This window comes from Aptenodytes patagonicus, chromosome 5, assembly GCF_965638725.1.
Source record: "Aptenodytes patagonicus chromosome 5, bAptPat1.pri.cur, whole genome shotgun sequence".
NCBI classification, from domain to species: domain Eukaryota; kingdom Metazoa; phylum Chordata; class Aves; order Sphenisciformes; family Spheniscidae; genus Aptenodytes; species Aptenodytes patagonicus.
This window is the reverse complement of record NC_134953.1, coordinates 76,413,607-76,441,477: the sequence shown is the minus strand read 5'-3', so window position 1 is coordinate 76,441,477 and position 27,871 is coordinate 76,413,607. Positions and strand designations below refer to the sequence as shown.

The 27,871-nt window shown below is 38.4% G+C and overlaps 1 protein-coding gene across 6 annotated transcripts in view; it reads left to right on the top strand.

Annotated features, from left to right (window-relative positions):
• BCAR3 (BCAR3 adaptor protein, NSP family member) overlaps positions 1 to 27,871 on the top strand; it is a 118,785-nt gene that overhangs the window by 54,645 nt on the left and 36,269 nt on the right. For 5 of the 6 annotated variants that reach the window (XM_076337764.1, XM_076337761.1, XM_076337758.1 and 2 more), the window contains exons 2-3: positions 6,275 to 6,602; positions 23,233 to 23,272. In XM_076337764.1, coding sequence (XP_076193879.1) covers positions 6,283 to 6,602; positions 23,233 to 23,272 — 360 coding nt within the window. In that variant the 5' untranslated portion in view covers positions 6,275 to 6,282. Of the gene's footprint in view, positions 1 to 6,274; positions 6,603 to 23,232; positions 23,273 to 27,871 lie in introns of those variants that run through there. The other variant, XM_076337763.1, reaches the window with a different exon arrangement.

The following is a 27,871-nucleotide window of genomic DNA, read 5'->3' as shown; positions in this document are numbered from 1 at the left end:
GGAGCAGGGCGAGCCCCGACCCTGCCGGCGTTGGCTTGCGGGCTGCTGGAAGTGCCATAGCTGTGGCAGTCACTACCGAGACGTTTGATCCAATGCTTAGGTTTCGTGGGAAGGGATCCCGTGGAAATCTGTTAAATAGTCTTTAAGTATAAAACACTGGTGTGCTCGAGATACCGAGATACTTCACTGAGTAGACAGAAGGGAAATGCTGTGTCTTTTTTTTTTTTTTTTTTTTTTGTCAGTTAAAGAGGAGCGTTCTTTCTTTAAAGAAAGCGCTTCTTTCTGTCCAAATTTGTAATTTCCGTAAGTCGGTTGTTAGTTCAAAATAATTAATTGCATAGTTACTGCTGAAAAGGTTTTTTAAATACTTCAGTTTCAGTTAGAGTGGGTTGTTTTGTGGGGTTTTTTCCAGTAACATTGTGGGAACAGGAGCAGGCAAAATAATAAATGACTTCCTATACTAAAGGAGGAACAAAAGCTTGTATTTTGAAGCATTAGCTGAAAAATGCTTAGATTTGACTGTAACCTTGGTGAAGTCCTCTATTGCTGCCAGCAAAATGGGGAGAGAATGTTTATTTCAAGTCAAGGCTTCATACCGTTCAGGATTACTGAGCTAACTGGTCGGGCACTTAAGTTTCTGGGATAAGTTCGTAGTATAGGCCAAATGAAGAGATCTCTACTTGTTATTGAATCCTCCTCAATGATAATTTCTTCATGGCATTTTTTATAGATATCAAGGCATTCTACCTGTGAAAACTCGTGAAGAGAAGTGTGGGGTTTATCTGTTTCTCTCATCTCGAAACAGAGAAATTTCGAAGATAACTTATCCTGGCCTGTGTGCCTTCTGTTGCCTGAGAATAATAGTGAAAAATAATATTTTAAATAGATTGTCAGATTACAGTGCAAGGATGTATGGGGGTGGAAAATGTATGACATATATAAGGAGAGAGAAAGACAGCACGAACATTTTGATAGCACTTCAAGACCCTTTGGAAGCACTGACCTGGCTGTAATCTTGTGGGGAGTTTTTGATGTTTGACAGACTCATGTTTTTTCTGATAGTAGCTTAAAGCCTTTGAACTATTGCGTATGCTTTCTCAATCTATTTCTCCTTATCATAACAGGCTGTAGGTTCTTGAACCTTAATATTCTTCTCAAAGTCCTGTGACCTGTTTGCTGTAGCAGCTACTGCATCAGTTTATCTTGTTTAAAAAAAAAAAGGCAGAAAACACAGGTTGTAGAAAGCTGCTTCTAAGCCATTTTGGGAGCAGGAATCCTCTCTTTTTGTTATACTAATGAAGAAGACTACATTGCTTCTAGGGAGACAATGAACATGTAATCTACCTTGGGTTTATAGCGGCTATAGTTTTAACTGTATTTCTTCCTATGATGTGTTAACTTTAGTGGCTTTTCAGTCACGCTCCTTCTGTTTCCCTAACTTATTCTCTTACTACACAAAAAATAAATCCGAGGAAGTTAATCTCATTTTTGTCCTGAACTTGACTTTCTTCACCATTAAGGTCGATCACTTTCATTATTTCCTGTGTGTATCTGCATAGTGCATGCAAATGTGCCAAGTAACTTAGCATGGAGAAAAGAGTAATGTATCTCCCACTCATCGTAATTTACTGTTACTGGTTTTGAGGGAGGGAGGGCAGGTGGGTGGGAGGAGGTTGTGAGGAGATTTGCTGTGTCAAAACTAAGTAGGGCTTTCACAAAAGTTGTCTCCATCTTGTAAAGACCTGAGAACATAAGGCAGTTGTTCTTCAGTTGGATGTATTAAACCGTGTTAAGCCCTCTTAGCTTCATAGCATATATAATGATAAAGGCGTGGTAAGACTTTGAGTAAAGTATTGTACCATTGGTGATATGATAACACCAGGTGTAGACTTTAGAGAGTTTGATCTAACGGGGAGAATCACCTGGGCTGTAGATCAGTAAGACTTTGAGAGATGTGTGAATCTTTTAATGTCCAAAACTGGTTTAGATATAACTCAGAGTTTTGAGATAGCTCGAGAGTCTGATTCAGAACTCTGAAATTGCTTTTCCATTGCCTTTTATAAGGTTTCCATTAGCATGAGCATATACAGCCTTGGACTGTGTGTTACGCCATTCATGAGTCTCTGAGGCCAAACTGGAGATTTCCCTTTCCCCGACTTCCCCTCCTCCAATGTACTGAAACAACAAAGTAGCAGCCATTGGCACTAGTTGTGGTACGTTGTGGTGTGGAAGGGACACTTATTCTCGTAGCTGTATCAGGTTGAATGAACCATCAGAACACTTCTTCAGGCTGTGTGAACATCAGAAAGCTTTCATGACAACAAGCTGAGCCAGAAAGCTTGTATTTGCATCCCAAAGCCAAGAGGGCAGGAGTAGAAGAATATTTTGTATGTTGTTTTGGGGAAGCGAAGGTTATCTGTTTCATCGTTCGTATGGTTCTTTTTTGTTTTGAGCAATGATGTGAAGAGATGCACACCCCATCGAATTAGAGCTTGGTGCACGTTTGGTCTTGCCCACCAGATATGTATTTTATTCTATGTCCAATCTCATCCTGTTTTCCTAAATGCCATGTTGATTTTAAAGGCTTCTTCGTTTGTATTCCCTCACCCTCATCCGTAACAAAAAAACAGGATATGTCAGAAGTTAACTGGAAACCTTTCATGCCCTCCAATTCTCTGAATTCACATTCTGACTCCTGCCGATTCCATTCCCATATACTTTCCCAAATCACAGACTGAAGAAAGAGAAATGCCACTCTATATATAAATACAAATTCACCTAGCATTTTTAACATTATATTGGCATGAGTCAATCTTGTTTGCATCTAGTTAGAGGAAACTTGTATGACTTCCAAAGTGCTCTGTTTTGTTAAATGCTGCATTTTAACAAATGGGAATGTGTACAATTAAATTTCAGTTCCTTTTGGGCTATTGTTCTGCTATGATTTCTACCATTTCCATTGTTGATTGCATAATGGCAGATGTTCAAAGCACACTGTCTCTTAGGGAGTAAAGTTTTCAGGGTTTCTATATCTAGTAAAGTCAAACATTCTTTGAATCATATGCTAAAGTATTTGAGACATTCCAGAGTCTTCAGCTGAAGAGGCTCCCTCCTTGCAGTGTTTATATTCAATACGAGAAAAAGGTATGGATAGTTTGGCAGGACTTTTGTTACTGAGCTAATTGTTGTAGTTCTTGGTTTATGTTTATGAAGAATACATAGTACAGCAGCAGATAGGCAAGCAGATGAATTTATGGATAGAAGTTAGCAGACCTGTTGTTTTTGGCATTTGTTTTTTTGTTTTTTTGAGGTTTTTTTGAGGGGTTTTGCAGGGAGGATTGCTTGAAATATTATCAAAGCTTCTGTACGCACATAATTGTGGCTAAGTGTCTTGCAAGTTCTTGTATGTAGGCATTTCTTTCAAACTTTGGAACTCTAACTTGATTCCTCAAAACAAAACTCAGGTGTGAATTTGAGGATTGGGTATTGAATTTGTAAATCATGGGATGTTACTGAGAGTGACTTAAAAGGTGCAATGATTAGGACGTAACTGAGAGAGTTTGTTTCTTTTTCTTAAGAAGGGCTTCGTAGGAGGGGAGGTTAAATGGAGAGTGCTGTACTTCAGAGGGTCACTGTTTATTTGTTGAAAATTCTCAGACTGTTGGATTGGAAACCTACTGGATTGCTATAACAATTATCCTGTGATTTGGTTAGGAGAGGGAATTTTCAGCTTGCTTTATGGATTCTCAAACATGAAGTGGTTGACAGTTTACTGTCATTGTAAGCCTATCATGGACTATCAGAGTTGATACTCTGGTATCAACTACTAAACCAAAGCTTTCGTTGGTTATATTTATACCTGCTTGGTTTTGATACCCATTTGCATGAAATGTCATGTGTTCCATTTCAGCATAGTGGTAATCTTGCAGGAAAGCCTAAGGAAAATCTCTCTGACTGGATAACCTGCCCTCAAATAGTCAGAATTCAGAGATTTGGAGGTGTTTTTTATAAACCAATAAGAAAGTACGATTATTAAGTACAGAATCTCAGCAGCCCCAAAAAGGAGACTAACAACATGTTTGTGCAATATGAGCAAGCTAGCCTCCAATTTTTCAGACTCTTAATGTTTGTTGCCTTACTACAGTGAACACACAAAGTTGAGTTTTCAAATGAATGTGTAAATTCCAAGAAGCTCCCCCCTCCCTCCCCCCCCCCCCCCCCGCATTGTTTGAGGCAATTTTTATCATTCCTCTCTAATATTAAAGCTGAATTTACTGGAAACAAGCGCTCTCAGTTTGCTTTAGCTATAGGAGGTTGTAGCTTTGCGGTAAGATTTGCATTTTAGAGCTTCCTATCTCTGGACCGGTTGTTTTCATTAGAACAATTGTAATGCAAAACTGACTTACAGCACTTTTTTTAATTATTATTATTTTGAAAATAATTATGTGATATTTTTAATACTAGCCAGCAGAAACTCTGTCCTCAAACCACACGATAAATGTAGAGGTGATTGAGTATTTCACATCAAGGGCCCATATGATAACTTATGGAAGATTTTTTTTGTGAGATTGTGGTTTGGTTTCTTTAGGATTTTGAATTGTGTTTGGATCTGTGTAACTAAAAATGTCAGTTCTTATTAACTTCTCAACTCTTTTCTACTCTTTTCAACAAGGAACCTGACCAAAGTGAAACAGATTCTTTCTAGGCAGAGATGCTATTTCCAGAGACTTTTCTACTATAGTATATAGCAGCTGTGCTCAGACAGAGCCTTGGCAAATTGAAGATTTAAAAAAAAAAATCTAAATATTATTTATCATCTGTAATTAATGAGTATTTATTGTAGGACCTTCAATAAGGGAGAAGTGGGAGGAGATTTGTTGTTGAAGCCTGGAAACCTCATCCAGCCTGTGAATCTCTGCAATGCAGCTGACAGGAAATAGCAGAATTCTTTCATAAATTTGAGATCAGCTTTAGTGTTACTGTAAAACTAAGCCTGTTATGATAACCTCTGAGTAGAAGGAACAGTAGCAGCAACACTTTGATAGTACCTGTGATGCTGAGGCTGGAGAAGGGAGCAGGAGGACTATAGAGCTAGCTCTGGTTTTTTTGCAACACCTGTGCATTCCCCAAAACCGGAGGAATTCTTCTGCAGCTGTAAGCAGCTGACTTCCAGGCTGCTGGGCCTTCAGGGTGCTACTCTTATTTTTCAGCATGAAACTTGACCAAGGTCAGAACAGATTCTCCCTGTCCATAACTGTTATTTCCAAAAGCTCTTCTGCTTTCTGATTTCATATCAATCTCTGCTGCTCCTGTGGCTTTTCCAGTTTTCGTAGGAGGCACCTGGTTGACTACCACCTAGGTTAAATAATGTAGGACTGGTTGACCTTTAGGTCTGTGTGTATGTTCCATAGAGTGGCTTTTGCAGGCTAATATAACTAGATAGGATAAGGCAGCCTGTCTTCTGTAATATAACACTATAAAGTGAGCATAAGGCAGCATTTTTTGAGGAACAGAACAGCGATCTGTTAATGCGCCTGAAGTGTTTGTCTCAAAGTTTTTTGCTCACGATAACAAAAAAGCCTGTACTGTACGGCAGGCTATAATTGATTGTATAAGAGACTGACAGCTGTGCAAATCCCTAATGTCAACAACAATTTGAGCCAGCAGGCTGTGCATGCTGAAGAAGAGAATTCCAGTAATCTGCTCCTGTCCTTATCTCCTGGGTAGAGCCCTTTAGTTTACAGCCTGTTAGAAATATGTGACCGGTTCTCTGCTAGATTTATTACTTGAGCAAGACTCTCCAGAAACAGTTTTTTCCTCACAGTGTGCCAAATACTGGGTTTAGAAACATATTCTTCCAAACCAAGCTGTAGAGTGTCCTTTATTTTTTGTCCAAATGTTCTTAAAACTCTGCTTTTTGTTAATGATTCTAAGTTGATGTCTGAGTCTTCAGAGGATGTGAAGGAGCAAGAAAGAGGAACTTTGTGGATAAAAATGGAGAATTGCTCAGGGCCTGCTCTTGCACGTGTGTCCAGGCTGATTGTTTTTTGTTGTGACTTTTCACATGTATAAAAGTTAATATACACGTGTGCCTGACGTGCAGTTGGGAGCAATGTGACTGGATTATAATACAGGCTACATCTTGAGGTATCTGACTGCCTCAAAGCAAGGCAGAAGTTCAGTTCTAGATGCCTTTGTTAGTCATGCTATTTAACTTCCATTAAAGCGGGGGCTTTGGTGACTGATGCGCTATGATATGTTTTTGTTTTTCCAGAACCAAAAATGATAGCTGCAGGAAAATTTTCAAGTCTTCCCAGAAATGGCCCAGTGAACCACCAGTTCTCATTAGCTTCTTCCATGGACCTTTTGACCACTAAACCTTCACCAACTGAGCATCACTCAGACTCCTTTCAAGACATCTCTATCCATGGCACTCTCCCCAGGAAGAAGAAGGGGGCAGTTCCCATTAGGTCTTGTGATATGTTTAGCCACATGGGAACATTGCCATACACCAGAACACACTGGCAGCAGCCACCTTTTGTACAGGATGTTATAGAAGAGTACCCTCCGCAAAGTGAGAAGAGCAACAAACTCCATGCCAGGTACCTTGTAAAACCTTGATTTACATATGTCTGTTGCGTAGGAGTTGTTATGTATTTTTCTAGACCTTTAAATGTCCAGTTATAGGTGCAGCTGTTTATTATAACTCTGCATTCTAACAGAGGTTGATTTTTCTCCCTAGTACTCAATTTAGGTCTTGATGGAAGAAGCCAAACAAAAAACAGCGTGAAACGTGGGGAGGGGGATGAGTGAATCTGATGCATAGGTTTCAGGAATTATGAGAATTTCTTTTTTTGACTTAGTGAATAGCTCAGGCTTCAAAATAATTTTCCTTTTGCAATAAGATTAGTCAGTATATGGGCTGTTAAATACTCATGCCTGTTTAAAATGTCCTTCTATACCACTCCTTCTGTGGGATCCAGTGATTTGGATTTTTAGTCTTTCTTTTGACATCTGTGTAGTTTTTAAAAATAATTTTTAAGGACTAGGTCTTGCCTCTGAATGTTTAAAAGGTATAGCATTGCATGTACTCTTCCCATGGAGGAAGCTTTTAAAAGTCACTGAATTGCTTTGAAACGACCCTTTGCATTGTTCTAACAGAGCGGTTTTAGCCAGGCAGTCAAACCGTTCAAACTTGGTTTTGATTTGGATTCAATGCTTACACGGATGGAGTGCAGAGCAAAAGGAGAGTGGTGTTCCAGCTGCCTCCAACCTAGAGCTACATGTGAGCTGTTTTTCTTGAAGACTCGGTGGAACTGAACGTACACTGAGCTAATGGCAAATTTTCCCTGTTTATTATTCTTGCCTGACTTCCTGGTTATAACATCCGTGACTCTTGAGAAAGAATTATACTTTCATAGCTAGCATTTATTTTGGGAATCTATTATCATCACTGATAATTAATTGCTTACAAAAAAGTAATTAATTTTGTAAGTGTCCAGTTTTTGTTCTCATATTGAGGTCTATAAAATGGTAAAAATTTTCAAGCTAACAGAAGAAAAATTCAGTGTAATGAAGTGGATCAGCTAAAGGCACAAAGATGAGAGAGTGTTAGGTTGCTTGGGTGACAGAGTTAAAGGTTGAGAAAAGATAACCAAATGCCAACTTCTGAATTAGGATTTATAGTTTTGCTGTGTCCATCACTATGAGATTTCTTGTTCTCAAATTTTGTGAGGGAAGGACAGTTCTAATCATGTGGGGTTGTGTGTGTAGAGTGGGTTTTGTATGCTTTTTTGCTTGCGGCATACAGGATCAAGCTTTCTTCTCACTTGAAAATAAGTCTTTCTTCTCTATACCCCATTCACTTTGAAAGAAGAAAGGGCCTCAGTATGTTTAGTATTCCTGTGTCACTGATCTCTGAGCTGTACCTGCGTACATGAACTGGCTTTTTAACACAATTTGCTGCTTTGATTTGCGTGCTTTTAGAGAACGCAAGCAGCCAGTGCTGCTGCCATAAAAATAATACGTTGGTATACACTGAAGTTTTATCTTACGTCTTCCTTCTCAAGAGCAGTTACTAAACATGATTTGCAAGAGACATTTTCTTTTCTTGAGAGACCAAAACCTCTGTATTAAGTATATTTATACTCTAACTGATAACTTTCCTTGTCCTGTGAAGAACGCTTTTGCACAAGCAGTAAGAGTATGAACAGGGTGCTTGAGAGGAAAATGTCAAGAAGTTTTGCCTGCTCAGAATTAAAACATGATGCTTTTAAAATAATAAGAGATTCAAAGGATGTTGGTGCAGCCTGTTAATAGAATTTGTGTCTTCTGAGTCATGGCAGCAAGTGCTGTTCCTGTGTTTGATCTTCCAATTGCTTTGCTAAAACACACATGGAATGCTATGGTAACAACTTCTAACTTTAGCTTTCTTTAATTTTTACAATGGATCTTTATATGTTCTGCTCCATGAACTGACAGCTGAGTTGTATTAGAGCAGAAGACACTACCAACTTGACAGTCAGCAGATATATCGCTTCTTGAGTCTTCTTGGGATGACTCTGCACATTTCATTAGTATACTTAAAAGAAAATTGAGAAAGCAAGTCTGATTTTCTTGTGGTAAGCATTCTGCCGTATATGCTAGGGTATGTATTATAATGCTTACACTCATGTTGAAATTAGTTGGGACTAATAGTATAGGGAAGTCCATTTTACCTTATCAGAGTTTTATCACAAAGCCTTGTAATATTTTTATTTCAGTGTAGGAACTTGTGAAATAGTATAACGTTACATGGATATTCTCACTCAGGAGTAAATCGCTCTTTCATTGCTATAATGCTGTTTACAAATTTAAAAGTGTGAATACACGTTTTAGTCAGATTTTTTCATCATGCATTGTTCAACCCAAGTGCTGTATTTGATGTCAGTAGACCAGAACTAATAGTCATTAGGATTGCAGTGTTCATGTGCACATGGATCCAATTATACTGAACTGTGACTCAGGCATGTCATAGTTTAAGTTTGATTAATTCTAATTAAAAAAACATATCTATGATAACTTTTTCAATAATTCAAAATGAGTAATATAATCTTTAATATATAAATACACAATACATAATTTTTTGGGACAAAAAATAAACCAAAGCAAGGAGAATAGGAAAAAGATAATTAATTCTGTCATTCCCTAATGGAACTCTTCTGATTTCCAGAAACTTTTCTCCTGTCTTATATTACAGCTACCTAATTGCATTACTCTGCAGCCAAGATGAAGTGGATGTATAGGAATTTATTTGAAGGATTATATTCTGTCAGGATTTTTACATCTATATGACCAGAAATAGTATGTATTTATGGAATTTCTAGTATCTTCTGGATTAACATGGAAAAATAAAATTGACATACGAAAGTACTCTTCTAATGTTGCAGTGACTAATTCATGCAGCTTCAGGGGAAAAAAAAACAAAACAACAAAACACACAAGAGATGAAGTCTCTTCCAACCTGATAGTCACTTCTGAAATCTTGGAGAAATTATTTTGTCAACTTTCAATACAATAAGGTTGTGTTCTCTTCTGTTTGGTTTGGGAATGTACCCCTGTGCTAGTTAGTTCAAGGGGAAAAATGTTTTCTTTCTTAAGAAAGCCTATATCTGATTTTTAGAGTCTCTTGGAAGTAATTAAATGACCAAGGTTAGAAGCAGCTGAGCTCTTGGAAGTTCTTGAAAGTTAGTTTTATTGGCTAAAATAAGTTGTTCTTCACTTTCAAGAGAGAATTCTTATTTTAGCCTGTAAAACTGTAAAGCTGCTTGTGTGTAATATTCTTCATTTTCTGACATTGACAATTAAACCTAAATAAGGCACAATTGGAATTTCCCTTTGACACCTGGTCCATGCGTTATCTTTGTTTAATTAGCTTCGCCTTATATTATGATACCTTTATTTAAAAGAAAAATTGTTTAAATGCATATCTGTTGCTAGAACCTGTAGTCTTTTTTTGGCCTGTGTTTTGTGGCTGCCATCAGGAAACCCAAAATTTCCAAGCTCTTTTTTAATAATTAAAGTTTCACACTTGTGTGGATGAAGAAGAGGGTCAGCCCAGACGTCTTTCTTGCTCTTCTAAATGAGGCAAAGAGTACCTGGCTGCGTTTGCTATATCAAATGCTTCATTTCACTATGCTGATACTCATGGTCTTGTGCAGCTATCTTGACTAAGTATCTCTTCCAGGGAAGTAGAATAATTCTCGTTTCTCTATTCTAGTGTTTTGGGAAGGGTAAGTGGTTCTTCCCCCTCACCCCCAATACTTTCCTAGTTTTCACAGGCAATGCTAGCTCAATTATTTGCATAAATTTAGACTCTACAGATCTTACAAGGCATATTTCATTTCAAATAAATAAATATTGGAAATGTCAAACTCATTTCAATTTTTCTGTGACCAAGCACATCACAAGTCTGCAGTCCTTATTAGGAAGATTTGTCATGTACCTACATTTGGGCAAAAATCAGAGAGATGATGAGTCATAGCCTCATGTTGTGAAAAGCACGAACTTGAACTTGCATTGGATTAATAGAAGAAATGGTGTCACTTGGAACTACCTGTGCACTTGGATGATTATGGTTCTCCCTGACTGACATTCCAGTCTAACAGACTTGTGGCATTTTCATGCTTTTTCATTAATGCAGCCAAATATCCCTCAGATGAACAAGACCTAAAAGCAATGCAGAACTAGCACTATCACAGCAAGTTTGAATGTAGTGATGAAGGCAGCCGTCAAAGACCAATTTCAACATTCTACACCATTTCAGTTGGATGTCAACAGTGCCCACGTATTCTTGGGTTAAGGTAGTAGTTGTCTCTGTGGGTCTGGTACTGGCTCTGATACAAACATACTTAAATGTTTCCTCATTGTAGAGATGCAAGGAATGTCTGAAGGTTGTTAAGAGGATGGAATGGAGCAAAGATTTTTTGCAAAGAATCTTTTGCAAATATTTCAAAGCAAAAGTAGATTCCTGCATTGATACTGTGCTCTCTGTTTCATGAGGCAGTATGATTGCAAGAGATAGCAGAACAAGTAATTGCTTCTTGGATTGTCTGGCAGCTGTCAGCTATACAATTCTGTGTTCCTAAACTTCCTAATTAAAAAAAAAAAAAATCTAACAGTTTCATAAAAACTAAGAGTCTGATTCCAAAAGACGTTTCTCATACAAGGCTTATGTTTTGTTTGAATTTCAATAGGGCTGCATATATACTATCCATTACTGGTAAGCCAATCCACATACCAGGGAAAGAGGAGGAAAGAGGAGCATAAGACATGTTCTGAAGATTTTTCCTCCAGTTGGGGTTTTGGGATGAAATTAGTGCTTTTACAAGACACACAAAAATCCATTCCATAGTCATGGGTGCTGCCGCACGTATTCTTCAGTACTTGGTATAGAATAAACATCAACAAAGACTTTTTCCATGGTTAGGATATTCATAGCATTTCTTCTTATGTGGATTCCGTGACTAATACATTTTGAACCTCGTGCCACAGTCTTCCTCTTAGCAAGTTGTCATGGAGGAAGTCATTCCCTCTGCGGCCTCTAGCTACTTATTTTTCTGATATTGTGAGAAGAAAATATATTTTTGATACCCCACTGTCAAACAGATCATTAGTTCCAAAGTTGTTTTGTGGGGAGAGAAATAATGCAAGTGGTGTGATAGTCGCAACATTGTGTTCTTAGAGAGTCAGGCTAATAAAGATGTGATCTTCACAATCAGTTTAAAGCATGATGAAGGAAAGAAAAAAGATACTCCTTTCTCAATACTGGTAATTCCTCTATTGCCTGCAAAGTAATAGGAAAAAACCCCACAGCCTGTATTCCTGTTGAAACAAACAGGCTTTGCAACAAAATTAAGTGAAATTCAGTTTAATAACAGCTCTGGTGTGAAACTGTAAACTGTTAAGAGGCCAGAAATAGGATCCAAATTTGCACCAAGTTGGCATTGTTGGGTTTTTTTTTTCTCTTCATGATGCTTTGAAGGAATTTAATATAAATTTCAGGATGGATAATCTAGCACAGTAGCAAAATCAAAGCTAGACACAACTTCTTATGAATAAGGTTATTAATTTTTTATGCAGTTTGTAGAGTAACATGCCTGGTTAAAGCCGTTAGTGTTTCATGTGTGTCCAACTCAGACTTTTTAGTGAAGATACTTGACTGATAAAAGTATGTGTACGAGAAATTTAGCATTTGATGGAAAGAAAGATGAGTTAATTTTGTCCTTGCCCTGTATGTGTAGTATGGGACTCTTTGAAGAGTAGAACTTTGGATATTTTAGGAGAAACTGTATGGTCACACATTTGCATTAAATCATTATCTTCCCTCTGCTGAGCCTTCCCCTCGGAAGTGTTGAAGCACACCATCTGCCAGAAATGATCACTCTTAAGTTTCTTCATTCTAATTAAAGCCTTCAAACAAAGTTGACATTAATTTACACTGGCTGTTTCCCATTATACAGGATGTTTGTGAATATATGCTGGTTTAATTCCTGTTTACTAGCTGTCTTTGCAGTAACCATTTCATCTGTTGACACTTGCAAAGACGATTTTTTGTTCAAATTCCATTCTTTGTCTATACTGACATTTCAAAAATAGAGTCACTGATAAACAGTAGGGCTGTACTGTTGGAACTGGCTTGGAATCAAAATACTTTGTACATTTCTCTAAATTATGTGTAATGCCCTGGATGCTTTGTTGTATCACTGTTCACGAGAGGTTCTGACCTACCAGCTGGTCAGAATTAGATTCCCCACCCCATTTGTAAAGCTTTACTTTTAACTGTCTATATATTTAGAAGCATGGAGTTGTAACTACAGTGCTATAATTTTAATCTTTTCTCCTTTTCTCCTGTCTTGGTTCTGTGTTTTCAAGCCCTGTAAATTCCTGGCTACACTGAAAGTCCTGAATGCGATTTGTAGCTACAACACTTCTCTTTTTATTGATGTGGCTACAAACTACCCCTTTTTCTAGGTAGATAAGGCATAACAGCTTCTTTTTACTCTACCAAAATCTCAGACATGAACTGTTCATATCCAGTATTTTTTAACATGGTTTAGGCAAAATTAGGAAAAAAAGAAATATTGAATCTGGTGGGGGTGGGGAGGGGTGGGGGTGGCAGGTTGTGATTAGCTTGATTCTTTCACTGAGGAAATGGGCAAACCAGTGGCTCTAACGTCTTCCAATGCTCACTCAACCCTGTTGCAAAAGATCAAAACGTGGCAAATAACCTGTAAACTAAAACGTATTTCATAGATTAGCCCTAAGTATCTACATACAGATGCTAAGAATACACTTAGTTTCTGTAGTTCTGAAAGTATGATAAGTGTATCCAAGTGTATATTTAGCTAGGCTTCAGACTCTTAGTTTGAGCACTGGTCAGCAGACTTTTTTTTCCCTCTTGTTTTTCTGTGTCAGCTTTTTCCCCCATTATTTCAGATAAAGTGCTATCATCTAGCATTGGACTTTCTGTTGCTGCAGCAGAGAGGTATTCTGGAGTAGATTAGTTTATCTGGTCATTTAGGATGCTCTGTACTCTTCAACATTTCTGATCTTCAAGGCTCTGCATGTTTAGCTGGGTGAGACTTGCATACTTGTCTCATCTTATATAACTGTCCAGGAAAAAAAATAATACGTTCAATTTTAAACTTGACTAGTACCACTGACATTAATAGGGTAACTTCATCAACATAAAGTTAAGCAGGCTCACTGTCCTCTGCAGGACCTTGTCCTTGGAGGGCAGTACATTTGGAAGGTGTTAGTCTTGAGGTATAAAGCCATTAATGGCTGGATTCTGGGTTCCTGAAACTTTTCCTTTCCTCTTAGTGGTATTACCACAATAGATGAGACCTGCTGAAGTCCTTGAATTGACAGTTGATATATAAGGGAAAAGAGCTGGCAAGGCAGTACTTGGTGAGGAGCACGCTGTCCCGGGATTTGCTTCTTCCTTGTCAGAATTTGCAGCCTGTTTTGCATCTCCAGATGCTGCAAATTCTGTTTTTCTTTGGGTTCTAAGAATGTATTGGGTCAGGTATTTAGACAGCATTTATTTTGTTCTAACTAGTGATTTTGAAAATCTTATTTGTCGGATAATTTTAGTTTGAGTATGTATTACTTTTTTTCTATGAATACTGTCTGTGTGCTTAGAGCATATCGTTAGGTGCACTTTGAAAATTAAAATAAAAAAAAATTTTATCAAGTTAAGATTTGAATATGTCAAGTAAAATAAGTATTTTACATGTTTCCTGTGTGGCAAAAAGTAAATAATGCTGTTTGTTGGGTTTATAGATTGCAATATAGTTCTTCAGGTATGAAAATATTTGAAAGATTAATAGGAAGAAGATCAATACCTTTGGTTCCCTTTAAATTGTAGGGTAAGGTGGGGTGGAAATTTTTATAAACCCACAGAGTTTAAGTAAAAATAGTCATGGTTTTGATGTAATGCCTGAAACTTCCTCTTAGTGTGAGTTGTGTTTTCCAAAAAACCTAAACCAAACTGTTTGTGAGTTTGTGGTTGTGTTTCTTAATAGGAGTAAGACAAGTATGGTGAATTTAGGGCTACTGAATATCTCATTGGCTTCTTCCGTGCACACACAAATGGTTTTTCAAAAGGAAGGATTCCTTAGATGTTGCCAAAGCTTCATGCTTTTTGTCCCAGAATTTCCCATTCTTTCTCTTGATCTGTCCTGTTCACGTGTGCACCTGCAAATCTGACCTCTGCTGTCTCAGAGGTGGAGCAGAGCTACCCACTAAAGCTGGTAGATGTTTGTGGTAGAAGGAATGCTCTGTTGTATAAGCAGAGAATAGCTAATGTTTCCTGCTTACATTCAGTATCAAATCCTCTTATCCTTTAACTTTCGGGGGTCATGTCTGTTTTGGCTTGTCTGCCTTTCCTTTCCAGCCCCTCTGTCCATTGTTGGGGTCAGATTCTTCTGTTGTGAAGTTCTACTCAACACTTCACCCCTTTGTTCCCATTTGATGCTCACATCTGCTGCATTTGCTTGCTTGACAGAGACCTGCAGAACCAAAGCTTCGCTTCTTGCTTTTCATGGGGATTTTGGAAACCTGGCTACAGGCGACAATTATCAAAAACCTGCCCATGTGGGATCTTGGGGGAGGGAGATGAGGGGAATGGGACAAAATGTCTCAAAAAGAGAGACCATCTCTCCAGTATTGGAGATTAATTAAACCCCAGTCCTTCCACTTCTGAGCAGAGGAAATGAAATACCATATGGGATGGGCACAGTTGTATCATTGTTTGAAATTAATTGTGGGATCAGGACCTTATTGTTAATGAATGACTTGCCAGGTAAACTTGGGCCCAAATTCCTCAAAACCCAACCAAAATGACAGTATATTATTTTTAAAAAACTTCTTGAAAACTTCTGTCTTTTCAGGCTGTTTCTTCTTCAGGCAGAGGACACTGTATGTAGTGGAGAGTTTCTTGAGTTACTCCTTCTGTCACACCCAAAGCTTCTCTCCCAGCTCTGCTGTTTCCTGGTCTCTTTTGTAAAGATTCTGGAGAGCCCTATTCACTTGTACCAAGTACCGTATTGCTTCCTCAGCTTGCCTCCTGTCCACGTGTGACCATTTATTTTCCTTTCCGCCCCTTTTATGCTTTAAATAAACATCCACTTTCCAAGACCACTGCACGGCATAACAAGAGTATGTTGGTACCTATGGTTAACAACCAACAATCCTGCAGATAAATGTGGAAGTGACTATTTTCTTTTCAGTCCCTGGATGAAGACAGGTAGAAAACACGTAGCAAAAAGGCAACTACAATTTTAAAATACCTTTTTTCTCACCTGCACTTAGGTGCTTACTTCTAGTAAATGCTTTTCTTAAGCAGAGCAGCAATCGTTTTAGAGGCCTTATTTTTAAAACCACTATAAATCAGAAGAGATCATGACAATATTGTACTACGACAACTGTCCTTGTATTTTTAGATTATGATAGACCATTTCTATATCAAAAGTTTTACCAACTGTATATATGCTGCCAGGCACCTGTTAATCTGTCACCTTCTGGGTGAAACTACCAATTGTAGCTGTACTTCTTCCTTTCAGCAAGAAGTGTTTGTTAGCAAAAGATATCCTGCATTGCAGTTTCTCCTATGCTACAGTCCGATACGTATTTTTATGATAGGTTGTGAGATACCCGCTGGCCTCTGAAAGTATTACAGAAGCTACAGTCAGTTCTTCACAACTCCTTTTCTTCCCTACCCTTGTTATCCTTCTTAATACCTTAGAACTGCTTTGTTACACTTCACAATTTGTTGTTCTTAAAGGTATTTTCTGTTTTTCTGTTCTGTAGCTGGATTTTTCATGTCTGTTCTGGTAATAAGATAATTCGACGCTTCCGCATTTGAAGAATTTCAGCTACTACTGCAGAAACCAGTTCACTTAGCACAGAAACATACAGACACGTGAAATTAAAATCAAGTATCCCTAACATTTGCTAACCAGCTCCAATAAAGGAACGGTACTTCTATGCCCGCTTTTTGCCACTTTTATGTGCTAAGGTTGCATGTTCTCGGAGTTGTGTTCTGAGCTTGTTGCAACTCACCGGTGTAAACTTGTTAAAATACAATCTATTTTGATGATGGGAGGTAGAGAGGGGAAATGAGTGATCAATTGTAATACAGGATTATAAATTTCTGTTAGGAGGAAATCAGTGAAATTGAGTAGAATATCCCCAGTGTAGTTAAATGTCACATAGGAGGATATATCCCTAATGGTCACTCACAATATCCAATGCAGAGAGGCATTTGATGTAATGAGCTTCTTAAATTGGGCTAAGGGAATAGACAGGGAGGACAGTTCTTCCTCCCACCATCATCTTATTTAGTACTGAAGCAAAGGATTAGCTTTGCTATGCTTCAGTCCACGTACACATTCCTGAAAGACACATCTGCCAAGTGACAACCATGCTTTGTGAATAAACTGTACCTAGATTTACATGAATTTCAGGTGAATTGATGGAGTCTGTGATTCTACTGAGCATTTGTCAGTCTTTTGGGAATGTGCATATGCATTTTGCAAGGTTAAATTATTTTTGAACACTTAAAAATTTGCGGAGCTAGATTCTGAATGACTACAGCAACTAAACAACTCTTTACACTGACTGTAAAGAGTTGCAAGCTGAAGGTATAAGTCGACAGACGACAGCACGTATATAGAGAAGTTTGTAGAAGCAGTGACTGGTTTGGATAAGCAATAGTCTTGCTGCCCAGCCACTACTTTCACAACATTGTAACAGTCTTGGGAATAGAAAATTTAAGAAGGGCTTTGAAGAACAGAATTTTGGCTCTGGGACTCCTAAATGTTAAGGACAATAAAGGAAAAAGAATGGGGGTGCCTAGTCTGAGCTTTTGAACAGGTTGTAGAGACCAGTACTGTATGTGGCGCAGAAGCAGAAACTGATTTGGAAAAGGCAGAAAAAGTGGGGTAGATTTTCTGCTGTGATAGGTAAAATGGAGCAAGTGGGGAGATGCAGAAGATTGAAGTGGTAAAAGTAAATGGCTGTAAGTTATCTCTGCAGGGGCATTCTGAACAAATATGAATGAGTTGAGATTTCATTTAATTCGGAGAAAAGTACATTGTATCTTTTCTTGAGTTTTAATTACTGAAGAGCCCCTACTGCTCTTGTGTGAACTGCAGGTCATTACGCAGTTAGTCATAGCAGTTTGCACTTGTTTCCACTGGTGTTTGAATGAGTCATGTCCATGGTGGTGTGCAGCTGTAGACAGAAGGGTGGAATGGCCTTAGGAATGTAGTAGGAATGTGTGTGTGAAGCAGAAGCTGCTGGCGGATAAAATCACTGGATCTTTTACTCTAGTTTACAGTACAAATAACATCAGTCTGCAGTACATATACTTAAACACAGTACTGTCTAGCATGCTCAAACTTGCACCTTCATACTTAAGTAGTAGTGTATTTCTTAAATCTACATAGATGGAGAGATTTCAAAGACACAAACTGAAGAAGGCATTTGATCCCATCTGGTCTCTTTATAGCAGTTTTGTCTCTGTAAACAGCCATGCAACAGCTTGGTATATTTTCAGTCTCTCAGGCTCCCTTTGAGCCTGTATTGTCTTCGCTCTGATTTGGCGTTGGCACTGTTGGCGTTGGCACTATTGGGAAGATTGTTCTTCTCGGGATCACTCTTTCAATGTAGTAGAAAGGAAATGCTTTTGAAAATGTCCCCAACAAAGGTCACTTTAAAATAAATAAACATACTTTCGTATGTCAAGTACTAGCAATGCGTCCTAACGTTTTTCCCACAAGTACATTTATAAAAGTGTGGAGTAGCACAAAGCTGCTTTGGGGCCATTCAGCAGTTTCCATCACTGTAAGAATATCTGTATGGTAGTTGAATAATGGTGAGGATTTGGGCATCTCTGATAATACTGTTGTGTCTATGCTTAAATTCTGCTAAAGTTATCACAACTAATTTATAATTGTGACTGATATGTCTGTGAGGATGCCAAAGGCCTAGAGAAAGCAGATGCTTAATATGGCTTAGTCTGTCAAGGTCTGTATGTTCCAGGATTCTTTACAGCAACAATGATGAGAGGAGGTAATGTACAATTGTTAGTAGAAAGATGGAGGTTTTCATGGAATCAACAGCTAAAGATTACAGGATATCTGCTTAAAGGTTCTTTACTGAAGCAGTACTATAGAGAGCTATTGGACAAACCTCAGAGTCTGAAAAAAGACCGAGTTCCTGAGAATTCTGGCTGTTCTCCTGCACCCACTGAACCAAATAATTTGTGTTGGGGTTGAACTCCGGGATTCAGCTTTTCAGTTGTAGCATTGATTATAAGGACATAACAATTTTATCAAATATTTTTAAAAGAGTGACTAGTTATTCAGACTTCAATGTTTTCTTTACCGGATTTTCATATTTGGTTGCTCATTGTCTTCAAATCAATGCAGGATTTGAAGCTAGCAGTATGGCAGTATTTAGTTGGTCATATCAGAAGTACAATTCAAGTTGCTTATAGGGATTTTTCTCTTCCTTTTAGCTGATGACTGCTGATGTTGACAACTTCAAAAGGCTTTTTTTTTTTTTTTTAGTTCTTCCCACACATTTGGCTGTCATTTAGAGGTGTTGGGAAGTGGAAGAATAGCATTCAATAACATCTGAATTCCATTCCCTTTTCTCACCTCAGTCAGCTTTAGCTGTATCTTGGAGTCTACGTATAACACTAATCCCTGTTTTCTGAGAAGTTACGTTGGTTCTCACAGTGTTCAAAGGTATCAGTACTTGCTCATAGACAGTCGCTTCCAACCGGTATGATACCAAGCTCTTCATTGTTGCCACAGATTTTGTTTTGGGGGAAGAAGAAGGAAGCAAAGGAGCAGCTCCACGTTTTCTGTTGTCTTGTTGTCTTCATCTTTTTGTAGGGTTGATGGAGCTCCATGTCTGACTTTCAAGCTCTGTGTATTTTCTTGGCAATATCAGTAAGAAACCCATACATGCAAAAAAAAAAAAATCCATAATTCTAGTAAGAATCTTGTAGCTGGACTGGAAAGAAATTGAGATAGGACTAGTAGGGAGAGATTAAAGGGTTATATGTCTGCAAGATCAGCCAGCAGAGAGGAAGGTGTTGTCAGATGTCAGTAGGGATGCTCTAGAAAGAATGTGTTTCTGGCTAGGACAGCCTCAGAATGGTGAAGGTTAAGATTGTGATGACTAACTGCTTTCTTTTAGTGATGAATTATTGCTGGAGGAGTGTTTATGCTACTACAGCTTCCACACAGACCTTGTGCATGTGGAGGAGGGTCAACAGAGGACTTGCACTACTCAGGAGAATGGCTTAATTACATGTATCAAGTCAAGTGCTTTTTTCTTTTTTTTTCCTCCCCCCCCCCCAAAAAAAAAAGTGCTGGAAAGGGATTTTGTTTTGTCATGAAATGAGGTGATAGAATCTGGCAGTAATGTGAATACTCAAAATGGATGTGGGAGTGTGCATCCCTTTCTTAAATTCTTTTCTGTGAGAGAATGAGTATGAAAAGAGCATGAAGGCAATACTGTGTGTCCTACTGCAGCCCTTACCCAACACCTTACCTTGAGGTGTTCTGAAAACTTCTCTGTTCCAGGTGACAACTTTCTGCATTAAATGTGCTCTTTTCCTGAATGGAAGTAGGGCTTATCTGATTATTAGGAGGCCAAAATGTGTAATAAAACCCAATCTGTGAACCCACAGTTTACACAGTAATGGTTGACTTATGTGCAGACTTTAATACATATATGTTGTAGGCAAACAGATGCAAATGAATACAGCTGTAAAGTCAAGCTTATTATGAAGATAAACATTAGCATTACTTGAAACGTAATAAAATCTGATGAAAGATGAACTTAGTATTATTGAAACAAACCTTCAATTGAATTGATTTGAGAGGCGGCAGAACCTGCAAGTACCTTTCATCTGATCTGGTAGTTATCTGAACGTATTTATTTTTTTCTGCAGATCATCTAATACAAGAAATGAGATTGTGGGTTCACCGTTTTTATTAAGATTTCTTGAGAGGGAAAATGTAAGGGAAAAGAAGTGCTTTATATTTTTCTTAGGTTCACTGACATTATAGATTTCCTTTGCTGGGAGCATATGGCATAAAGGAGCACATCATCATTGCTAACAGAGAGCTGAGATTCAGGAGTTAGTTTCATGATCTAGTTATTTGGTCAGTTCATAGTTATTTGGACTAACTGCTTTATCTGTTTTTCTGTATATAATGTGGCAGTATGATGGTGGAATCGAATGACAGGAAAATGCAGTAGTTAATCTTTACTATTAGTTACTGCACATCAAAGAAAGTTACCATTCCTTGAAAATAACTTAAAAAAAATTGCACAAAGATGAAGGCTTAGACGACAAGGGAAGACGGGGAGAGAGGGGTCGATCTGGTAAGAGAAAAGGTATCTGAGGTGAACAGGGCTACAACATAAACATCTTTATGTATAGCCTGTGCTTGTGGTGAATTGCAGGGTTTCCTTCATTTTGTTGTGTAACAGCCTACCAGATTAAATATTATAGTACTTGTGAAGAGATTTGTTACACCATGCATTTCCTAAAGCCAAAATTTTCAAACCACTTTTTTGTCATGTGGATGATGAAGGAAATGTAGGTCACTTTCTTCCCCTCTCTCTTCTGGTTTTCCTGCTTTATATAGCAATAAATGGACTGCTTTGTCTTAAAGCTTTTCTAACCTCTTTCATTTTGCTTTGGCTTGATCTGCCCTAAAGATCTTTTGTCTTGTACCTGACGGTGGGAACAGTGGAGCCCATAGCAAGGCTAGTCTGCAGGAGTGGAGTTTGTAAATGCAGACCGTAACAAAACGTGCTCACTACCAAAGTAAGCAAGTAAACTAGTTGTTAGCCTTATTGCTCAGGTTTGTTCTTTTGGAGCGTGTTGCATATGCAGTGCTGGTAGACCCTTCGTCCTGAAAGATTCCACAGGCAAGTGAAGAACTGAACTGCAAAGTGTTTCAGAAGCATTTGGTACTGGCACAACTTCCTGCAGATCATTTGAATGTGAGAAGAGTTCAGCCATGCTTAATGACTTTGCTGAACTGATTAAGAATGGGATTTTTTTTGCCAGTCAAATTGCAAAGTGTTGAGAAAGGAAGTTTCTAAACAGAAAAAAGTTTTCTTTTTCCTCTGTGCTTCACCCCTGTTTTCTCTGATAAGCTTGTGCATATTTTATGTGCATACCGTTACCAAGCTGCCCCTTCTTTGCATGTTGGCTAGGAAAAAGTTTCAAATGGTCCAAATTCTTTCCATTGAATTTCGCAGCATTGTTGTTGTTATTTTTTAAACTAAGCTGGGAATGGAACTTGGCCCTTGATAAATATTGGGATAATGTGAAACAGTAATGCATGATACAGCCTGAAGAGCTGAGCACCATCATTTAGGGGCAGGGCTAAGAAGTGGGAAGGCTCTGTTTTGCCTCTGTATAGGTCTTCTGGATTAAAAGCTGTTAGGGAACCAGACTAAAAACCGAGTATAAAATAATAACTTAGTTTCAGGTGATATACCATTACATTCAGAACAACACAGGGAATTTAGAGACTGTATTCTGGGTTGGTTGATTCCAGTGTAACCCAATTTCTATGTATCTGAAGCTGCTTATTATGTTTCCAGTGTTACATCATCATAACTTCCACCAAACAGGATTCTGTTTCTAAATTTATGGGGCATATGTTGTCCACGTGGCAAACTTGATTGCTATAACAAGCTCCTGATCCCTCTGTATGCAAGGTTTTCATTGTGCCTGTTACATGTTCATATTTAAGGCAGCACCATGTGTGTCACCCCAGATTCTGTAGAAGGCATCCAATCATGTACTGCAAACTGTTAACCTGCTAGTTCTCAAACAAAAACAAGTATACAAAAACCTTTGAAAATATATGTTTATTTTTATTTCTATTTATGGAAAGAGTTGTAAGTCATCACAGGACTCTTCACGTAGGCTTCATGTGCCCTTTTGCCATCTGTATGTATAGAAAAGCTGCAAAGGGATCTTTTCTTTTTAGAATAGGGCAATGACTTGATTATCTGGATTTCAAATAATTGCAATGTTGAAATTATGATAATTTTGAGAGCTTTTTATCAGAGTGCAAGAACCATATTTATTTTTCCAAATGTAAAATAAAACATTCGACTATTGCAAATCTATGAATGCTTTGTTTATATAAAAAGTGCATGTTTTACTTTCTATTTTCTTGTGTTAGCAATGCCCTCTCAATGCTATCAGTAGCAGTAGCTTAAATGGGAAGACATACAAACAAAGAAATAAATTTAGAAGCTGTTGGGAGAGCTCTCTTAAATTTATTTCAAATGTTTTAGGTGGTATGTAAGTATTTTCAGCCATCTGTTGAAATTTCAAGACTGTTTTTGCTTTGCTTAAAAGTGTGTAACTAACTTTATTTCCCAAATTAATTGCTAGTGGCTCCACTACCTGACCACCTAGAAGAAATCAGTGATTTATATATTTGTTAAAAGTTAGATAGCATAGGCCATCTAGCTGTAACACACAGTTTTTAATGAGGATTTTAACATGACCTAGTAGCCTGTTGCTCATATAAACGCATCTCTTCAGTATGAGATTATATTTGGACTCACCATTTGTTTTTTTGTTTCTTTTTGTGTTCTTTCTTCCTCCTTCCTCGCCACATTTTCTTACAGAGATCAGAATATTCTGGATCCTACTTTGGAATATGTTAAGGTAAGGTACCATTTCTTACCCTGTGTAGACATAATTATGTATGTCAGACCACTTTCTGCAAGCTTCAGTGAAATACTTGTGGGCATTGTGCTTTGGGGGTAGGTTGTATTTTTATATTGGGGCCTCTTTTCAGTTACATGGTGACTACCTATGATCTTGCCTTTGTTAACAGATTAAAAGAAATCCATATTTCTTGCTTATGGATTTCTGGGGAAGCAAAGGAACGCATCTGAAAAGATCATAAGACTGTCAGATTTAGGTTTATGGTTTTAGCAATATACTCACGTTACAGTTAAAAATTCACTTCTGGTCCAAAAAGTAACTGGAATCCTGGCAAAATTGTAAGTTCTGCTTTCCTTTTGTATAAGATCAGAGTGCTGAAAAAATACATAAATGTGTATTTTGTTAGAATAAATAAAAAAATACTCTGGAGCATTCATAAATCTTATTCAAAAATCAGTCCTGGATTGGCAATATAGAAACTTTGGAAGGAACCTTAGGGATGATGTGATTCTGTACTGAGAGTGTCTTGCAGTGCTGTAATTTCCACTGAATTAGTACCTTTCGACATGTTTCATTTAAGTGAATATTATTTCTCAGAACCTTGAAAGAATCCAGCGTCTATGTCATGTCTCTCAACAATGGGCTTCTTTAATTGTTGGGCTTTGTTCCCTGTCTTTTAGAAGACCATAATCTTCTGAAAAGTGTCTGATAAACACAGGTTATCCTTGAACATAGGCTATTTCTGTAGCTATTCATGTGGACAGCCTGAATTTCTCAGACACCTGAATTTCTGCTTCAGGTTAGAGTTTGGGTGAGGAAGAGGCTGAGGAGAGCCAGTCAACTGGGTTCTGCTGCTAGAATTCCTTCTGTGGGTGTTCATAGTTGAGGGAAATGGAGAGGTGCCCAGGTTAGGGTTCAGGTTGATCGAAGAAGTAAACTAGGAGAATGTAATGCAGTGTTGAGAGGGGACTGCCAAAGGAAAGTGCTGAGAATTAATTTGCCTGAAAGTGCGGAGGGGTCCTCTGCTGGACTTTCTGCCTAGGGTTGGGGTGGAGGTAGGAATTAGGGTTTGGAAGAAGAGAAGGGGAAGAGCAGAACACGAAGGTCCATGGAAAAGGGGCTGCTAAAGGACTCTGAGGACTGCTGCTGGAATTCTGCTCTAAACAGTTAGCTCAGTGTTGCAAGGTCCCTGGCCTCAATCCCAGCATAAAGTTGGGATATGGTAAAGTAGCAGAGACGGAGAAGGCCAAGCCTTCTGAAGAGTACTGTGGAAGAGGAGATGCCAAAGGCAACAAAGTGGTGGATGTGTTAATTGCTCTATTTAATTTACTGTGTATCTTGCACTATGCTGTACAGAGTACGTTGTTACAGTTTTAATAATATGGCCAAGTAGAAGGCAGAGGTTTCATGTGCCAATTCATCAATATGTGTGTCTTGTCTTGTTGCAGCAAGTTCTAGATTATAAATGTGGTTTCTGATCTTTTCAACTTTTCTAGTAGAAGCTTGTCTTGGACTCTTGTCAGTAGCAGTGGTGCTAAGCTTAGTTATTAAAACTTTGATGTTGGGGAGGAAAGCCTGGGGAAAAGAGTCTTAGGAGGGGAGAATACAAGGGTTACCATCCCCTTCTTTTCTCCTTCCTCTTTCAGTTTTTCCTGTCTATATCCCTACCTTTAGTCAACTGTGAGTTTGGTCCCTAGTTCAATGGTATTATAACAGGAATTCTAGACAAGAAATCTTAAACTACAACTTTTGAAAAATACGCAGAAATTGCTTTCTAATAAATATAGCCCCCAAAACCATTTTTTGGCTGTAAAAGTCCAGGCTACTAACAAAACTGATTCCAGAAATGTATTCTTACACAAACAATGATCATTAATGTCAAATAAAGGAGGATTCTCATAAATTATTTGTTATCAGTTTACTATGACTGTAAAAGATGTGCTGGAATTCATAACAACAGGATCTTGGAACCGCCTTTGTTGGCTTAAGTTTCAGCAAGTATGTGTTCATTGTCTTCTATAACTTACCTTATGGTAACTATTTTATTAATGTTTTTAAATTTTCCAGCTCCTTGAATAAATTATGATGGCTGTGTTAAGTCAGATATAAACTGCAGAACACTGATCTACTCAGGTTATAAAGCTGAAAGAATAGATTTCTGTAGCATCTCACTATGCTTGTACCAACATCGCCATTTGCACAAGTCTATTTGACATATAATGTGTGCATATTTAGTTTGAGCAAGCAGGGTTGGTGCCAGCTGGGTAGGCTTTGACAGATATTGCTTAAGTGGTGAAAAAAATACCTTTAAATGAAGAAGAGATAGTAAGAGAAGAGGGAGAAAACAACAAGAGCACTTTTGGGAATGCTGTTTTGCTGATTCAGGATACCAAAGTTCTGAGAGACAGATTCAGATTTCTGATGCACAGGAAAACATAATTAGTATTGTCTCTAGGCAAAGAAGTGTTGATTGACTGACTGAAAACACACATAAACTTGAGTATTAAGCATGTATGATGTATCAAGCATACATCAAAACTAACACTAGAACAAGCTAATTGTACACAAAGTCTTGATACTGATTCTTGTTTCTCTCATCTTGCTGTTCAGACTGTAAAGAGAAGAGAGACTTTGGATTAATTTGCCTTGTAAAAAATTTAATTATCTTGAAAGTAGTACATGGCACAAACTTAAGTTGTATTAGGGTAGTCTGGCTGCTGGTGATTCTACCCAAGAGTTACAGTCCCAAGCCAAGCGTACTGTGGCAGGACCCTGAGGGCACTAATTGGCCTGAAGTGTCCTGACAGCCTCACTTAGGACCTCCACCCACACCCACTGCGCAAGGGCTCCATTTAATCTCAGACTCTTCATTTAATCTTCAGGCCCTGCCTGAGCTGTGTCTTAGGTGTGCCTGCCCCTAGCCCTGTTCTGAAGTGCTGTGTGGCAAGCCCTGGATGGACCTTGAACCTGGCCTGTTACCCTGTCTTGCCTGAGGCTCACTGGACTGTGATAGGACCTGTCATGTCATTACCCTGCTCAGCTTGCTTGCATCTTGGTGCTGTGGGACTGCACCTTGTTGGTGAGCGCGTTGCCCACCCTGTGCTCCCGAATTGCCTGCCCTTAGGGAGCAGCCCCACTCTTGCTGCTCCCTGACGTGCTAATTGTAGCCGGCTGGTTTGAAGGATCCATCCTCGTCACTGATGCGCTTTATCGGGCTGCACAGGCATACCTAGTCTTCAACTCCAAGACAAGCAGCTAGTTTTAAACTAGCTAGATTTAAAAAGTAATTTTAAAAAGGGAAGCTGGGCACAGAGCTGATCCTGCAGCTTCACAGTTGCAAATTAGCGCTGTTTCTGCAGTGATGCAAACATGCTACTTGAGTTTCTTGTGAGTCCCATAAGAAAGGTAATACTTGTTCAGAATGTGCTCCTGCTGGGGGGTGATCAACATCTCTTCAGAATCGTACTCTGTTGTAAATAGAATGCGGAGAATTCATTCAGGTATGAGGAAAAGTAACACGGTTATTTTTTTTGATTCAGTGTGCTCTGTTTCACAGTGAAAAGAATATCATAGTGTTTATTGTGGCAGTAGTGACTGCAAGCAGGCATTGCTGCATAGGGCAGAGACACTGATGGTAAACTTAGAAGCCAACTGTATCAATTTGCTTTTTATACAAACCTTTCCGTGCTAGAATCTGGTGACTGAAAATAATATAAATAATTCCTTGTATTTAGAAATACTCGGGACAGAGGAAAGGCAAAATAAATTGGGTTTTCTCCTGTTTTATTCTGTTCAAGACAGAAAGCACTGATTATAAAATTAATCCTCTGAAGGCGTTTTTTTAGAGAATGCTCTGTATAGATGTATTGTAGTTTCTAATACTTGAATCTAAATTACAGCTCACAAATAGCAGTTTCCTGCATCTTGAATATTGATGTATTAGTTCATTCAGTGTATAAAGAGAGCTAATTATGCAAAAGCAAGTTCTAAGGGGAAAAAAAAAAAGTACTGATTTGCTGGAGTCTGAGTACTGAAGTGTCCATATGGCTTCAACCCTTCCTTTGTCTTCACAGCGTTGCCGAAACCATGGTCACAGTTAAATGGCTCTTTCAAAAACCCTTTTATGGTAGAAGAGAAAACAGGCCAGACTGCTTAGAGTCAGGCTGCTAACCAAGTCATGAAAGAGATTTACGGACACAATAGCACGTTGTACATTCTGTGAGATTTTTACAAGTTTTATGAGCCAAATAATAGATCCATTGGTAGTCTCAGCAGGTTCTTCCCACACCCTGAGTCTGCACATCCACAGAACAGACTCCTGCAGGGGAGAAAGGATCAAGTGCTGGCAGCTTTGAGTGTGTCAGAGAACTTCTTGTGAGTCGTTTTGATCAGATTCGTGTGAACTAAAGATAGCTTTCTGTCCCATTCCTATTCACTATAAATACTTTAGGATCTTTTAATAGAAGTCTGTGCTGTAATCATTAAGGCTGTATCAGGGTGGAAAGAAAGAAAAAGTTTCTCTCCTCCTTTCATGGAAACCTTTCGAGCATTTCCTGTGGAAATAATGATAATAATTACAGAAGTACTTATCAGCGA